The sequence below is a fragment of the Platichthys flesus genome, chromosome 17, assembly GCF_949316205.1.
Source record: "Platichthys flesus chromosome 17, fPlaFle2.1, whole genome shotgun sequence".
Classification (NCBI taxonomy): domain Eukaryota; kingdom Metazoa; phylum Chordata; class Actinopteri; order Pleuronectiformes; family Pleuronectidae; genus Platichthys; species Platichthys flesus.
In genome coordinates, this window is record NC_084961.1 from 14,915,429 (window position 1) to 14,933,230 (window position 17,802).

The 17,802-nt window shown below is 44.9% G+C and overlaps 1 protein-coding gene across 1 annotated transcript; it reads right to left on the reverse strand.

Moving 5' to 3' along the window:
* Positions 1-690: 690 nt before the first annotated feature.
* On the reverse strand, positions 691-16,784 carry tent4a (terminal nucleotidyltransferase 4A). Its single transcript, XM_062410400.1, has 13 exons — positions 15,304-16,784; positions 12,118-12,241; positions 11,073-11,119; positions 10,853-10,973; positions 9,594-9,701; positions 7,766-7,894; positions 7,299-7,512; positions 6,512-6,638; positions 6,323-6,426; positions 5,850-6,037; positions 5,330-5,488; positions 4,977-5,150; positions 691-4,057 (listed from the first exon to the last, which is right to left on the reverse strand). The coding sequence occupies exons 1-13, from the start codon at positions 16,113-16,115 to the stop codon at positions 3,899-3,901; spliced, it is 2,466 nt and encodes an 821-aa protein (XP_062266384.1). The 5' UTR covers positions 16,116-16,784; the 3' UTR covers positions 691-3,898.
* Between the last annotated feature and the right edge of the window lie 1,018 nt (positions 16,785-17,802).

Sequence of the window (17,802 nt, forward strand, 5' to 3'; positions counted from 1 at the left end):
ATTCAAATACTCAGTCTAATCTGTCTGGGCACCTCTGCTTTGGGTCGTATCATTTGGGTGAAGAAGAAAGGATCCAGCTGCTGAGGTTAGATGGGACTGAATGTGAAGACAGCATGGAGTTACCGCCTCTCTGTGGTTGAGGGGTTAATGCAGACGGAGCTCAATGATTGCTGGCAAGGCATCTTTGAGTTATTCTCCCAATCCCACACCCACTAACAGCAATGCATGAGCACCCCCTAGTGCTGACGGGTGGAATCACTTGTGGACGGAGAAAGCTATCAGAGCAAACAAACAGTGAGCACCAATGATGCAAACAAAATGCTTCCTCAGGATACGTTGTTGTGAAAGGTGTCACCCACGGGGATTAACCAATGGGCAACAGCCTTCTTTAAAACCTGAAGAGAGCAGACTGTTGATATAATTAAAAGCAAACGCAAGACCCACCTTTTAATTACATTGTATTAATGAATGTATATGTACATATATCTCTATTATTAATGCCTTTTAACTTAATTTTTGACACTTTAATACATATAATCTCTCTCATGATTTTATCTTTATAATCACCTCATAAAATAATAATATGTCCATGTTATGTTTACAGATGATTACAATACCCTAAGTTGGCAAAAAAATGAATTCAAGTACCCATATCTCAGTGAGAGTTAAATAAAAAAGGAACAAGTTGACTGGCAGTTTTAAAATATTTATTAAAAAATAAAATAGAAAAAAATATATTTACATAAAAATGTCAAAAACAAAATAAAACAAAAGCTGGGCAGTGGTTCCCTCTGGACACCGATAGCTTGGTGACCATTGCGAGGGGCTACTGCTCGCATGAATCAGCCAGGACAAAGAGGGGCTGCCACCTTTCTCTAAAACAGCAGCCACCAGTTTAAAATCCCTCATTTTATTGCAATGGGGGTGAAATTACATTGCATCTACATGTACATGTGTACGTCGAGAGGTCAGCGGGCAAGGCCACGCTCCCTTCCCTTTCCCCTCACTTCCAAACCAATCAGAAGTGGGAGGCAACGCGGCGAGACAGACACCTTCAATTAACCGTTTCCATGACCGTCCGATGGGAGGACCGAGGACAGAGAGCGAGCTGCGTTGGGCCGCTGAGATGAACACAGATTTGAATCCATACCGACTTTTCAAGATACTGCATGGAAGTCTTTGCTGTGAAGCTGAAGGCAACTCTAACCCCTGTCGACAAGCTTCCATCACCAGCTATCATTATCAGCTCCTCATAAATGCTGGTTCTAAACTCTGAAAGCAGACATGGCTATGAGCGACACAGTTTGAAAGGGTTCAACAGGTTTGCCAACAACATCCACCTGGGTGTCCAATTTATGGGATTACATGGAAGTGATGATTTAATATGGCCCAGTGATCTCCTCTCTACATGGATTAGGAAAATAATCATCCACAGAGAGTAACAGGGTGACAAGAGTCTGATCGTATGACTGGGCGAGTCCATAATTTTTTATTTTTTTTAGCTCAAATCATTAAAAATGTGAAGATAATTTCTCTAATCAGAGGTGATGATTAGCTCATAATCTGTGTTGCCTGTGAGAAACCAAACGGAAACCATTCATGTGAGACTGAACTGATGCCAGGTGACGGTCTGACTGTCAGATCAGAGTTGCCGTGGTTCAGGGAAAAAGAAGAATTCCTGAACAGACTCTCAGTAAAAGGTAAAGTATTGTCGTTGGACACTGGTCCCTCCTGAAGTGCACCTGCAGAGGGCAAGTCGCTCTCTCGGTGCACTTGCTTGTGACGGTTGGGGCGTCCGATTTAAAAAAAACAAAAAAAAACAACAACTGCGGTGGCAAGTCTCAACACATTTCTTACACACGTTTCATTATGTCACACACTACACAGACCCAACCATCGATATTAACATACACCATTCCTTACACTTGACTGATAGATGTAGAAAACTAGACTTTGAAACATATTCGGACCTTCGGACAAATACAAGGGGTCGGGGAGGGGGGGGGGGGGGGGGTTATAATTCAAATGAGTTGGCTTGAAGAGTCTGACAGTCAGCGACATTACTCCAGCCTGACAAGCATCGTTTGTCATTTGAAAATAACCCCAGTACGGAAAAAGACGAGAGTTGACACAATTAGATCCACTTGCATAGTAATAACACCAGCATGTGTAGTGTTCAGGGCGAGTCACAGCCTTGGACAGTCCTGTCTGTGAGTGTCTGTGTGTGTTTGTGTGACACTGTGTGCCCGCCGAATACGACGTACACACGAACACACACACTCCAAGTAAACACAAAGAAAGGCATTGCAAACAATTAGCGGAAGTACCTGGCAATCAAATATACAGGAGATTCCTGAATGGAATCAAAATATATTTCCCTTTCACTAGGGCCCTTGGTCCAGGAAGAACCCCTCCCCCTCCAACCCTTCCTCCTTTGTCCAGAACCACAAAGGAGAAACCCTTATCGCTGAGCACCTTGGTGTTGGTCTTCACCGATATACAGCTGCAGGCATAGGGTTGACCCCATCAGCCCTGGGATTAGATTTCCACAAACCGCGTCCCTGAACTCGGGAGAGTTAGCATCTGAAAAGTTCTCTGACCTGGAATCAGTGGCTTTCTGCCCTCTTACCCAAATCTTAAATCTTTAAATTCAAGTCAGGCAGGCTGCTGCCACCTTGGCACTAACCTCTCCCACAACATGTAGTAAAAAGACACTAAGCACAAAAATGAAAACACACTAGCATATATGTTGAACAGAACAGGCTCTCTCCGGCCAAATCCTGCACCACCTGGAAGCTTTTCGCTTAAAAAAAGTCAGCCTTCCCCTGACTGACAAAATATGGCAACAGCTCAGACACCCACATTCAGAAGTATACACAAACGCACAATCTCCAGGTGGTTCTGCTAAAGTTTCAACTGGAGCTACTGCCCTCATCAGGCCACAGAGTACTTCCTCTCCCATCATTTGTCAGGAGATCCCAGGTTGCAACGTCATCCCTCCACCTCCCTCCATCATGCCTTAGACCAACTGGACTGAGGAACACAACTTCCTGAAGGGAATTTCACGTTGACCTCGTCCATTTTTAAAGACACATGAAGAAAAGGGGGGAGGAATACCGAGATATGAGCTCCTCGTCATTCACAGGTGAGGAGGGGTGAGAGGAGGAAGAGGAGGGGCCCTGCAAACTGGGTCTATGTCAGCCTGATGACAGACAAACGCACACACATACACACCTCACGCACGCACACAATCACACACACTCACAGGAATACCAACCGACAAACAGACATGCTCCAGAGATGCTGCCCGGGGAAATAATCCGTAAACCAAATTTAAAACTCTACAAAAATAAAATAACAGTATAAAAACGCCTTAACAAACACACACAAAATTAAATAAGCATTTACTTTAGTTCCAAAAAGAAAAATAAGATTATTGCACAAAATGAAAAACGGTTTGTTCTTAAGTGTATAAACTGTTAAAAAACAAAAAAATAACACTAGACCTCGGGCAGCTTGGCTGCGAGGGTCGAGGTCGAGGCGAGGTCAAGTGAACTGGGCGATGGCATCACCACTGAGTCCAATAGAATTAAAAAAATTAAAAAAAAACAGGAAAAGGCCTGAAAAAAGTAAAACGAGAAGAACTAAAATACTGACAGTAACATAATACTGACACTGTGAACAAAGGTCATGCAGAAATGGAAATGTAGCGACAGTGGGAGGAAGATGCAGAGCTGAGGGCTGGTGTCCCACGAACGCGGCAGCCCCGCTAGTAGAACTGCTGGTCTCTGGTCCTCTGTCTGTCCGCTGGTCCATCCTCCTTCAAGGCGAACTAAGAGCCAGGGTTTGCGTCCAGAGAGGAGGAGGGAGGAAAAGTTAGAGGAAAGAGGAGTGGTTTCTATCTGCTCAGGCTAACTGGTAGGCTGTCCCTCTTTCTGCGCCGCCAAGTGTTGCGGTGGTACTGCGTGTGCGTATGTGTGTGTCCGCGGTTAGCCAGAACGGGGTTGTTGACCAGTGGGGGGTTGTGGAAGCCCTTCACGTTGAACTTTGTTCCGTTCTGAGGAGGATCAGAGAAGGAAGAAAAATTCATGAAAACAACTTTTTTTTTTTTACTGATGCACCAAAGAAGAAAACCTTTCATTTAAAACATAAAGTATATTTAGGGAATTTGATTGAGTCCTGTACAACGACTTCTTCATTCGTGTCAAATTAGATCAGGTAGTTTGTTTGTTCAAATCTGGGGTTTTCACATTTTTCCAGACCTCGCTATTATTACATTTTTATAGACTCAGAGTATAGTATAGTCTTCTCTCTGTGAAGACATGTTTGGGCTTATTGTTCCTCATCTCAAACTTTGTCAGACAGAACACAACGCTTTTTTTTCCAGTTTTGCCCAAACCAATGAAAACCTGTAATTTCCTTTTTATAAACCCATAGAAAAATTTGCCAAATTCCTAGATGAGAGTAATATTGAGGGAACTACAAATTTGAAAGTCCTAAATTATTTTCTGCAAATACAAAAATGTTTTATAAACTCCCTTCATTTGATCTGAATAGTGGCGCCAATCATGACATCTCTACATTGTATGGTTACAATCTTATGGCTGATTATCCAAATCTCCAGTCAGAAACGTAATGGGATTTATACCATCGAACCACACTATTGAGCTCTGCTATGCATCTGTCCCTGCACATCCTGTTCCCCACAGCGACAGATGCTGGAACATCAGGCCTCAGTGTTACTGTTTACCTATCGTTATGGATAACAGATGGCAGTTTCATTTTCTATGCAACCTGTTACACCACTAGTCTGAAAAGCACGATGTGAGTCAGAAAAGACATAACAAAAGAGACACTTGACTGGAAATGAAGAGACAGAAACTATGGGTTGGAGAGCGGTATTAGTGTGTGTGTGTGTGAGTGAGAGTTTGCCGTGACAGTGCGTTGGGAATGTTTGCGTGGCATCCGGCGCCTACCTTGTGTGTGTGGCTGGAGTGGGGGCTGGACAGAGGCTGGGGGCTGGAAGGGGCAGGGGCATGAGCATGGGCTGGGGGGGGCATGTGGAAGAAGGGGGGGAGCCCGGTGTCTATACACACCTGTCTGCCAGGTATGGAGTGCATTGCTAGACCACCGGGCAGCGAGACGCGAGCCTGGAGGAGGGAAAGGATAATAATTAATAAGACGTCAGAGAAAAAAGAATATCTCAGCCTTCTCAGATTTTCTTCTGTTGCAATTTCGAAACTCCTCTAATTGTATGTTGTTCTTTTATACAAATCTGATCTAATGTTATGTCATCCTCCGCTGTCTCCTGCCCTCGCTTTGTGCCTACCTGCGAGCCTGGATGCATGAGCAGATGGTGTCCTCCCATGCCGGGCTTGCCAGCGCACATATTGAGTCCTGGGGGCAAAACGAGGCCCAGAGACTGGAAAGACGGGTACGGCGGCAGGACTGGTGGAGGGATGGGACATGGCAACGTTGAATCCGAGTCCTGGCAGATCAAGAAAGTGAAGTGATGAGGCGAAAGGTTTGTGTGCACCCTGTAGCTACTGTATGTTTGCATGTTTCCATTAGCTGGGTTAGAGAATAAGGTGCTATATGCAGCTGCATCACGTTGGTAGCAGCGTTTACACCATTATGTTGGATGATTATTGCATATTCATAAGAAACTCTTGTGGTGCCAGAGAGTTGACAGTATCATATACAGAGGAATAATTGGATGGTGCATTATGGAAGCCTGGTTCAACAGGGAAGCTGTTGTGATAATTGACCCTTTGCCTTATCAGAAAAGAGAGTGTGTGTCTGTGTGAGTGTGTCTGTGTGTGTGTCTGGTGAGTGTTTAGTTTCCGTACGTTGTCTGATCCCGACAGTGACGAGACGGAGGAGGCAGACGAGTGCTGCTGAGGGCTGGAGATGGACATGGGTGAGTCTGCGCTTTGGGGCGACGCCGAGTCCCTCTGCTGCTCCTCCGACACGACACCGCCGCCCCCCAGCACGCAGCCGGGCTCCTGCTCCGACACGGGCTCCTTGGGAGGTGAAACTAGAAGGGGACAAACGAGAGGCTAAGGATGGATGGATCATCTACGGCACACACTAAAAATTAAAAAGTACATCAGGTTTATTTCAATATTTTTTACACAAACTGTAGACTAATCTATAGTCTTGTGTTTCAAATAAGAGTCTTGTTTCTGGAGATATTCATTGATGTTGTTGTTCATAATATAGAAATAAAACAGTTAAGAGACAGACATTTTCTACGTATTAAAATACTCATTCTTTCTTCAGTCTGTTCTCACAGCGTTGGACTCAAATTGAAGAACGTTACCTCTGTTGTCTGTCCGCGCCAGATCCCTGCCCCCCCACTTCTTGATGATCCATTCCCTGTAGTCGATCACTTCCTGGGTCAACCTGATTATCCGGCCCAAGGTGCTGCAGGAGGGAGACAGATGGGTTTTCACAGAGCCCCAGCTTCACCAGCAGTGTGTTTGCAACATTGAACGGACTGCGCTCTTACCTTTCGCAGTCTTTGTTGGGATAGGACCGTGCGAGCGGCGACACAGCATGGCTCAGGACAGTGTAGGCATAGTCAAACACCTGCTTGACGTGCATGGCGCCATAGGAACCCCGTCCCACGTCGTTACCTTCGTGGTCACAAGACAAAATGAAATTTAGAGTTTTGTGCTACTACTACATGTTAGTATATGAAAATAGTATGTTGGAATCACTATTTAGCGCCAAAGCATATGATCAAAGTGCATTGCTATAGTATATATTGGAGTCAATATGTGCCAAACCACGTGAGCTGTGGACCTTATGTGGTGTGGCAGGGAGCTATGTGCTTCTATCGTTCTAGCTACCTTTCAGCATTCTCGTTGATTTTTAAGAGAATAATGTGTATGGGACTGATATTTCCGAGTGGGTGCACTTTGTTCAAAATCTAAATAAAAATCTGCATCTAGTAAATTTAATGATGTTTTTTTATAGTAAGTGCTGGGCCCTGGTACAGGTATGCTCCACGTGAAGGTTTAATTTCATACACTCTGCGTACCGTTGCTGCCTTCCACCATGTCATTCTTCATACCACCACTAGATGGTGCCAAAATTGGAAATGTTTGAAATACTTGTGTTAGAATTTTTTGAAAATCTCCCTTTGGTTTCAATTATTTTACCTTTAAGAACAATACATACACTTCAAAAGAGACTGCAATACTTTCTTTTGATTCCTCAGTTTAGGGCTAAATAAACTAAATCTAGCTTTAGTGGATAGATCTGTATTCAATGAGAACTGGTGGGAAACACACCTGGAAGCAGTGGGTCCTCTATACAGAGCATGGATGGCCTGTATCCATTTGTCATGGCCTTCATGATCTCCTCTTTGAGTATGTATGCGCCTCCATTCTTGATGCGGATCCCTGTTTTCAAGTAGTTGAAATGGCGGCCGTACAACTCAAAGAACTCGATCAGCAAGACCCCCAAGTTCTCAGTTGGGTTCCTGGCATCAATACGAGGATGAAGCTGAGGAGAAAGGATGAGGATTTGTGGTTATTGTGTATTAAAAACAGGTATACTCATTATTGTAATCTGTCTGTCTACAATACCAGATTCATTCATAAATGTGGTTTACTAGAACAAATCTTACTATGCTGCTATTGCTACAAAACTACAATCCTGCCGGGAGTTCTGTGTTAAAAGCACTTCTGCCACAATATGCAAAAGAGCTCCTCCTCTATTACAACACACGTCTCCATCAGTGGCTGTGTCTCTGTACCTGGAGGAAGCTGATGACCATGAGGATGAGGCTGTAAGAGCTGATGCCCCCAGTGAAGACTTCGTTCAGATCTCTTTGCAGCAGAAACTGCTTCAGTACAAAGATCAGGTAAGGCAGCACTGGATACTTCTGAAAGTAGAAGGGGAGAAAAAAGGAGGAATGAGAAGGTGAAAAATGAGTTACAAATGTGCACAAATTCATATTACACATGAATGTTCCAATCCACAAATCTTAAGTACAGATTTTTAACTTAAACTATAGATGATGTAGTAACATTCGCAGCTTCCTGTGTGTACAAATGTCTAGAATTATTTGTGACATTCTTTGTGTCTTTATACAGATTGTTAAATGCATGTGCATGGATGACCTGATGCACAGTTGCACACGACAGGCCAAGGCTATATTGTGACTGAAAAGACCCAATCAGCAAGAGGTTATCAGTGTCGACATAAGCAGCATTTCCAGACTTGTCCGTTTTAGCAGCTATAAAACTCTGGAGTAGTGAGGGCTCCAGGCCTATCCGGAGCAGAGTTGATGTGTTTTGATGTTGATGTCATTTGTGACACAGCTAAATAAACTTCACAGCATAATATGAAACAAAGAGTGTTATTCAATCATCACAAGTTATGTATTTATTGCATATTCATATCCCACAAAAAGAAAAACTCTCTCCTGAGGCAATAGTTACTGCTGACAACAGTGATTCTATGCTTTTATTTCTTTGCTGTGGCAGTTGAATAATCATAATCAGTGCCGTGTATAAACTGTTACACACATACTGTCTACCCTCCAACTGGGCCAAACTTTCTAGGGAAGATATTAAATGAGGCTTCCTGGAGTCTGACTTGATAATGGGCTGAAACCCCAGAGGGCCCAGGAATGGGAATTGCAAATATGTTCATTTTCCAATTGAAAAGGCAGCAAAACCTCCTGGCAGCATTGGTTGACATTTCAAATATGCTTTTAAGAAGCGACAACAAGCCTGGCAGGTATGCTATTCCAACTGGCTGCATGGGAACCTGACTTGTGAAAGTTAATTTGGAGGTGACCCCTCATTGGTAAGACTGCACCGGAGTCCATCAGGTCCATGCATTAACAACGTCAACTATCACTGGATTGATGCTGAGTGCGGCTGTCAAGAGCAGCCTTTCAGGCTGCGGCATGTATTCCAAGGAAGCCATAACACAAATATGCAACAACAAAGGACAAAAGCCAAGACCTGACAGATCGCTGGATAGCACCTGGAATTCTTCTCTTGCATTAGCCACTACAACCGTGACTAAAGAGATCAGGCAGAGATCCACCTTCAGCAGGAATTCTGTCCGTGCCACAGGGCGAAATTCACCTCATCTCAGTAGATCTGGATGAAAAGTGTCCACAGACTGTTTGACTTAAGTAGAGAGTATACCGAGCATGGTAGCTGGGGTCTGTTCCAGCTTCAGTCTGGAAAGGCGATGAGCCAGTACAGGATTGGACTGAAGTTTCATGTTATGCTTTAAAATGCCGCCTTGCCCGATTCACAGAGGGAATTTCCAAACGTTCTGTTTTTAGACCCCAATGTAAAATGGTAATTATGTGACTTCTCTGGTATGTTTTTATCCTCCATTTAAATATGTCTGCATGACCTTCTTCTGCTCTTGTTCTGTCTGGTTTTGGGAACATTTCAATTCACAATTTCTTTTCTAATTTTAAAATGCAGAGGCAATGGGTGAACATGCATTTCTGTGTGTGTTTTGTTGCCTCCTGGTCTGATATAACAACGAAAACGCCCGTGTGTGCAGCCTGTGGATCCTCGGAGCATAATTCCGAGGCGGATGTTGTGTCCCACCTTTACGTAGTCTTTAATGAAGCTCGCCGCCCTAACTCCAGTCTCCACATTGAAACTGATGTCCACCTTCACCTCCGTTTCCTGGTCTGTCAGCTTGATGATTGGCACCTGAAAGAAGACAAAAGCCATTTTTAGGACATAAACTCGAAAGACTGTTGGATCTGGACGATCCCCAGAGTTTGCCTTTCACATATGAACAACGCAGTAGGAGATTCTCAGTCAGATATGCTTAGAGAAAAACAGAAATCTCCAGAGAGTTCAGGTTTCCAGGATTTAGTTTTTCATCCATTTAGAAATGATAGAAACATCATCGTCAACTCGCTCTAGATCCACCAGCTGTATTCTCACATCGCCTCATAAAGAAATGAACCAGGGGAAACTCAGAAGAATGTCCACAGGAACTGACTCAGACGTTTGTGTTCTCACATACAGCCCCTTGAGATAATTTCAGGAGATTAGCCGAAGTCCAGTGCATTTCTCAAAGCAGTTTAAGTGACTTGTAATAGCAAACATTTACAGTCAGTCATTATCTAACTAGTTACAGCCTTTTGGATGGAATAGCCAATTCTAAAAGGGAAAAATCCACTGAATGCTACTTATGTCAGTCATCACAGTACCGAAGTTTGCCTTGTTATGTGCTGCAGAGCAATTGTTCCCAAACCTCCCACTATGGGTTTGCAGCTGTGAAAGCTTCCAGCAGAGTAGATGTATTCCTGACACTGAGCCGCAGAACAAGGGCTTAACGCTAAGACGAAGTTTACAATGACAGAAAGTTATGTGAAAAGTAAACAGCAGTAGACTGAGCAACACTGACCTGAGCCACACACTTCAGAGTTCATATTAGAGTGGTACGAAATAAACAGAAAACTATATATTCTTTAACAGGAAAAAAAGGATCATTAATTCACCACAGCTGGCCCAACTCTCTTTCAACCAGATAGAGGACTCAACTGAGTCTCCCAGGTTAGTGCTCCTCATCTTAAGACTTTTAACTGACCTTTTGAAGACCATAAGAAAGTTTCTAGGAATGCAAAAAGTGCAGCATTTTCTAGGAATGCAAAAATGGCTACCTGCTTCCTCCTTTAGAACTGGATGAGACGTATGTCAGGATGTCATCATTTTCAAGACAAGGAGGAAGATATATATATATGTTGTGTTGAATGGATGACTCTTATTACAAACCTGTTTTAGTTAAGGACAGAATGTGAACGTAGGATGACACAAAGCCCAGAAGAGTGACACATGGCCTGAATACTTACTGTAGCTTTGTCCAGCACTTTAATGGAAAAGGGTTCTGCCACGTTATGCTTGCGAAGAGCTTGTTCTAGCTCTTGTAGTGGGGGGCGCTCCCACTTCCCAAACACCACCAGGTCAATGTCACTGAGGGCAGAAGGAAATTACCAAAAACAATAGTGTTAAAATTCGGACAAACAAAATAAAGCATGTTTTTTTGCTTTAATCATGAATTTGATAGCTTGCCTTGTTGGAAGGTAGAGTCCTGTGCTGAAGCTGCCAAATATCTGGACCTGGAAAAACAACATTGAAGATATTTGAGCATGACGACCAAAATCACTGTAGTTCAACTGTTAAAGACAACCCTACATATAGAAGAGCTAAATGAGGGACATTGAGAGAAAACAAATAAACACTGACATTTCATAGTCTGTATCGCAACATGTGACGATGTACATGTCCCATTCCAATGTTTGCAAACTACTAGGTATTTCCGGGTTCAGTTTCAGAGACGATATGTGCAGCCAAGTTGAGTGCGCTGCCAAATTAAGTATACAATAGCGAGAGCGAAAAAATGCTGTGTTTTGGGGCTGTAAGGAAAAGCTCTCCAAAGGAAGCAGAGTGAGGTTCTTTCCCTTTCCGTCTGGTAAATACGACAAGGCAATAGCACAAAGACAGGGCAGGATTAATAGGTGGAAATGAAAAGGGAGGCTGGTACAAATCAGAGGCTTGATCCATTTACCTGACAATCTGGCTCACAGTGGAAGTGGGGTAGACTGGCAGCCAACAAATCAACACTGCGCGTGTTTTACATGATTAAGTAATGAGAGGGGCATTACATCAACCCTACCTCAGTGCACTACTCAACCAGCTGCAAGAGCCCCTCTCCCTTTCTCTGCACACACAAAGTGCAAACTCCTTGCAAAAAAACAATGAACATTCTGTGTTTTCAAAATCAAACCACTATTAAAGACGCTATTAGCAATGTCGGACCCATCCACATGACCTCGAGCAAAAGCAGAGAACTGAAAACAGTATAAATATAAAAAGGTGTTATCTTGAACAAACTGCAAACCTCTTTAAAAGAAAAGTGTTGTCAAAACAAGGTATCTCCACAATTATTTATGAGCAATCTGAGATCACAGTTTGTCCGCTTGCCAATAAGTCCTCCTCCAAGAGTGGACGATTTAGGGGCCTGCTCTCTAAGATATTATAATCTTAAAAGAGGGGTAGATTGATCCAAATAAATAGAAGCGGTGTGTGTGTGTGTGTGTGTGTGTGTGTATCTTACATCTGCAGTGGGCCACAGCTCCTTAATAATCATCTCTATTCGGTTCACCACCTCCTTCCTCATAGCTGCCTCTTCTGGCCGGGGAGACATGAAGTTGTAGAAGTCCATCACCTCCTCGTGGAGTCTGCGGGGGAAAAGGGGATGAAAGATGGGGGTTATTCTCAAACCCATTAACACCCATACAACACACAGGCCAGCATGAAATATGAACTGATTGTGGGTACAGTGCTTGGTGTGAAACGTGACCTTCAATTTGATGTATTTCAAATCTCTAATTGCAAAAGTGAACGCAGCTAACAGTCATGAAACGCTCAGTTGGCCCAAAATAGGTTTCCTTCTCTTATCGCTGTTCTGGTTATCCTCCGTCAAGCACAAGCCAGACATGCTAAACAATGGGTCAGTATGTTCCAGGGGAAGTATTGCATAGTTTCTGTTTCCCCATTTTATGCTGCACTTGAGGAATCTATCTATCTTTCTTTGGTAATAAAGGATACTTAGCAATAAATTACTGACATTTTAAACCAAGAAAAGCCAGTTTAACATTTGCAAAAGTTAGAAAGTCCCTAGTAAAACCACATCACTTAACTTCTGATTAATCTAACTTTGATACCAGACTAACACTGATTCATGAGCGCATCCACAGGCCCACAAATAAGCCATATCTTAAAGAGTTGGGGCATCCAAAAATGAAAATGCAATCATTATCGCCTCACCCCTATGCCGATGAAGGGGTGGGTAAAGTGGTTGAGTCCACAAAACACTTCTGGTGTCTCAGGGGTATACTTTGCTTGAGCAGAATCCAATAGAATTGAAGTAAAACAGAAAAACCATGACATGCCTCAGCTAGCTAATCCACTTGTGGTGGACTTCTAGGCTTTAAACACGGTGGAGATGACCTTTCGAATGTCTAGGCCTGTGAACACTTGGATGACAACACAACACACAAGCAGTATGTAGGCATGTTATGTTTTTCCTGATGAAGGAAGGTCACTAATGTCTTCCATCGTTCACCCCTGACACACAGTTAGTGTTTTGTGGACTCAAACACTTCACCCTCTCCCCCCATCAGCATATGGGTCAGTAGATAATGAGTGAATTTTCATTTCTGGGAGAACTATCACTTTAAGTGGTCATAGTAAAAATGGAAGGGCTCTAGAAAGAGTTCTCCTGATCTTACTTTCAGTGAAGACATTTGTTCCCCACAAGGACCCAAGACCTACATACATCTCTGAGGTTGGGTAATAAGAAAAGCAGAGTTCAGTGAAAACACTGAGGGCCATATTGTTTCAGAGTCCGAGAGTCCAGGCCTTATTGTTATAGCTGATATGGTTCTGTGCTCGGCAGCAGGGGGGGGGGGGCACGTTTAATGTAAAGATTCCTGACCAGTTAAAGGCCTCTGAACAGTGGAGCTGCTCAACCCTATGGCCATTCATTTTCGTTTCAAAGAATGCATGGCATGATGTCAGTGTGAAATACAGAACAGGGATCCTGTCACAATCAATTACCAGAGCCCTGGAGAAAATGCAGGCGGCCCTTGTACCCTCTCCACTCGTTGGTGAAAACTCTCTTCCAGGAACCCAGACGTACTGGGGGGGGCCGATGCCAAGTGTACCCCCCCCCCCCCCCCCACACACACACACACACACTCATAATAACTGCTACTACATCCTCTTCTGAAAAGCTAGTTTAGAGTTGTCTCCCTTGAACTATTTTAGGGCCCGGTGCAACAGTAATCAATGGTGTTCACTGGTGCAGTATCCGTAACCGCACCACCATGACGGCCATGTATCTTTACCGAGGAATCAATGTTTCTACTGCATCACATGGTGCAAATCTCTCCAGCCGAGACTACCAAATGCACCCCCGAAGGCAAACAACTGCAAGACTAGACAGCGCACAAGCCAAGACTTACATTCGAAAACCTTTTAGAACCCCGTATGCTGAGAAGAAAAAAAACACTAAGCTCGTTATTCGATTACCAAACAGAACATCAACAAAGAACCTCAAACTCCAGGTAGCTTTGATGTAGGAGTGGGGGGGGACTTCGGCTTCAGGCACGTGGAGCTGCTTTAAACACCAAGTGGTTGTAGAGACAATTCCCAGATGGGTGCAGTCAGCTATTACAAATATTACAATTCCCTCACATTCTACAGGTTGTTGTTTTTTTTGTAAGAGGGCACCTGTCAAAATACTTTCACTTACACAGCTCCTGCCACAAGATAGTCACATTTATACAACACCTACCAACCATTTATAATCACCATACAGTACCAGAGCACGATCATAATAAAAGGATCATTATTATGTTCATATCGATAGTATAAGTTTGGTCCGTTGTTACTATAGGTCACGTGTACATTTAGTCCCACCCCTGTCTGTTGCGTCACACTGATGGGATTGAATAACCTGGAAAATTAAGTATCGACTGTGGGAACGACGACCAGCATCGAGATTCCTAACGTGGACAGAAAGTTTGACCACACGCTCATTGTAAACGGACTGATCCCTGGGATGCAGACAGTTGCGAGGAGCAACATTAGGAGATTGAATGAACGGCTCAATATTACATAATTTAGCCGAACACGTTCGCTTCAACCTGGGAACGGTCGCTGCCTTTTATTTTAGTTTGAACATAATATAGTTTAAACTCTGCTTCGTAATTCGGCTTGGTTTGGCTTAATAATCAGGAATCAGGGCAGATATTCATTTTACTATCAAGCTGCATGCTTCTGTAACTTCTCTGTGCAGCCAGGGGAGTGAGGGGGGGCGTTAGCTAAACCAGCCGTAAACCCCTCCTCCAGTAAGCTTCATCCAAAAGCAACATATCCGGTGGAAACCTTCTAAATAAATCACCCACTGAAACACACACAACACAGTAGAATCAGACTGTGGGGCTGAAATAATAAACCACTTTCTCTAACGGCGTGCTTTCTAATGCCGCTTCTCAACACTCCGTTCAAATCCGATTTGTAACGGCCCATTTTCAAACTTCAAAAATCACGGCACTTCCGGTCTGATCCGGCCCTTCGCCTGTGCGACTCTGACAAACCGGCACATAATGTCGTATGCGCCACAATATTCAACCCGCACGCAGTTAAGCTGTGCCATTCAGCCATTTAAAAAAAACAAAAACTGTAGCAGTTAGCAACGTTAGCTCCTGCGATGGGGAAGAATCGGGCCACTCACCCGAGGACCCCGGGGTTGTACGTCCTCGTCTTCCACGGCGTCCAATTGCTCGCGTAATTCCCGTTGGTACAGTTCGAGAGCAGGTAGTTCATCCCGTAAGTGCTCGCCTTGTTGTCGCTTTTCCTCCGGCCCGGGTGATGGTGGTTGTGTGTGTGGTTCCCGGGTGCGGAGGGGTGAACCTGGTGCCGCTTCACGCACACCGGCTGTGGGTGGAACGCCGGCTGCTCCTGTAGGTGACGGTGGTGATGATGATGTAGATGATTATGGTGTTGGTGGTGGTAGAGGTTGACATTATGGTCCATGCTGTCGCTCAAGCTAAAGAGCAGGTTGGCACCCCCGACGTTGTTGTTCACGTTGCCCGATACACTCCCACCCATAGTCCTCTCGAGAGAGCAGCCGGAGGGGGGACTGTCCGTGCCTGATTCCTGCGACGATGATGAAGAGGAGGACGAGGAGGAGACGGATCCCAGGGGTTTGCCTTGAGCCGGCTCCGCGGCGATGTGTGCGTTCCTGTTGGACAGTGCTGCGACCCCAAGCGCGGATATCGCAGTGCCACTCATGATGCCGCTGCGATGGCCGCTGCTCCGACCGGCAGTTACGCTACCGCCGCCGCTGCAGACGCTCCTGCCCGCTGCCACCGCGGTCGCCACATTCTTTAAAACGTCCAGCGCAGCGTAGTTCACGCACTGGTTGTGGAGCTGCTGCTGAGCGGAGAGCGTCCTCGCTCCCTGAGAGGTCTCCCAGACGTGCATCCATAAGGCGTTCGCAGGTCCTTTCTGTTCGGGCTGAATCCAAGCTACCCTCGGATCCATTCAACTCCCCTCTCTGGTAACCCCCCTCTACTGGTGTCGAACCGGAGCCCGTCGTGAGTCCGCGTCGCTCCCTGGGCCCGTCGAAAGGTCGCTGCTCGGTCCGGGGTGACGCACGGAGATGGGTTCAGACGTGGAACCGAATCAGGACCATTGGTAAAGTGTCCACTTTACGCCGCTAGCAGGAGGAAAAAAAATCGCTAGCCGTATCCCTACGAGAATTCAATATGGCGTATTCTCTTCAAATCCATGCGCATGCGCAGTGCGAGGGGTTACTTTAAATGATGACTGCGCCCCCCTCCCTCCCTCCCCATACGCCCACTCCCCCAACGCTCCGATGAGTGATGATGAACTGAATAGATATTGGATTTCTTTTCCTTCCATCTGATAGACATTTAATTTAACAACAGATTAAATAGATGTCAATATTGTATAAAAAGGGATCCGAGGCTCTGCGAACCCGCGAGTCATGGTCTTCCTTCTCCACCTCCCGGCCACCACCACCGGGTGGGTCCGCGAGGGGGTATCCCCATCAATATGAGGCCCGACTGGGTCCTCGCCTCGGAGGGGCACACATCACAGAGCCAGCTGTTATATTATATTTAAAAGTCAAATTAAAAAACTAGTAGTGACAATTCTAAATAGACCTGCCTGCTGCTGTAACAACTGGATGTGTGGATCAATAAAGTTGTATATGATCTTATCTCTCTCTTAACTTGCTTGGCCTGTGATAATGCTCCGGGGCTTGCTTCAGAATTATTCCTAGTCATTAGGTAGTTCTCCTCAAACACTTTTACAATAGTCACTTTTTTTTATTGTTTGTGTGTTATGGGCAAAGCATTAATAGCAGACGCAGCTGCATGTGCCTCTGTTTAGTAAAGATGAAAACAGAATATGACAACTCTCCATTAAAAAAAAACAATTTACGGAAACATTGGAATGAGGGAGACTACGTATACTGCCTGCTGACGTCTGAGATACTGCTTGGGGGCCAGAATAACTGCAACCTCTGGCCCTTGACATGCTGCTCCCATTAACACCAGAGAATGGTCCCTGCTGCATAACACACCAAGTCTTTTGTAGAAGCATAAATGGAATGCCGCCTTCTTCTGGATATTACTAGAGATGTACGCTGCAGCCACTGCATCCAAATTCACTTCTTTCAGGGAGCAGCACACAGCAGGTGGTGTAGATCATTCCAGCCTCTGTATGACACCCATCCCGTGTAACAGCAACCCCCACCCCAGCCCCCATTAAACTCCATGACAGAGCAGATAGCACAGGCAGGCTGGATGAGGTATAACCAGCACCTTCCTGGATGCGTATGAAGGCAATAGAGAGGGAGAGAGAGGGGGAGGGAGTGAGTGAGGCTCTTGCATGCCAGCCTCCTACCCTTGCTGCTCACGTGCAGCATGTGACAGAGTCGAGGAAAAACCCCCCCAGAGCAAACTACATGCCGGCTATGTGTCAGCTAGGATATGTAGCACCGTCCATGACACACTGAGGCAAACGCACAGCTGCTCACCCCCACTGTACGCCCATAGAGATCCAAAGCTTTCCCTTTCCATCTCCATCTTACACTGAATCAAACCACAGGTGTTTAAGTGACACGCTAGATGGAATTAGATATTCCTCTCACCTCCCATGTCACAGTCTCAGCTCAAGCCAAAAGCACACACTGACTTTGTGT

Bases quoted from the DNA above. Each gene is read 5' to 3' on its own strand.
- tent4a (XM_062410400.1), bottom strand. From the start codon at position 16,115: ATGGATCCGAGGGTAGCTTGGATTCAGCCCGAACAGAAAGGACCTGCG. The intron at 7,513-7,765 runs GTACAGAGACAC...CTTTCTCCTCAG, and splicing joins TGGTCATCAGCTTCCTCCAG to CTTCATCCTCGTATTGATGC. The intron at 5,489-5,849 runs GTACGGAAACTA...TTGATCTGCCAG, and splicing joins CACTGTCGGGATCAGACAAC to GACTCGGATTCAACGTTGCC.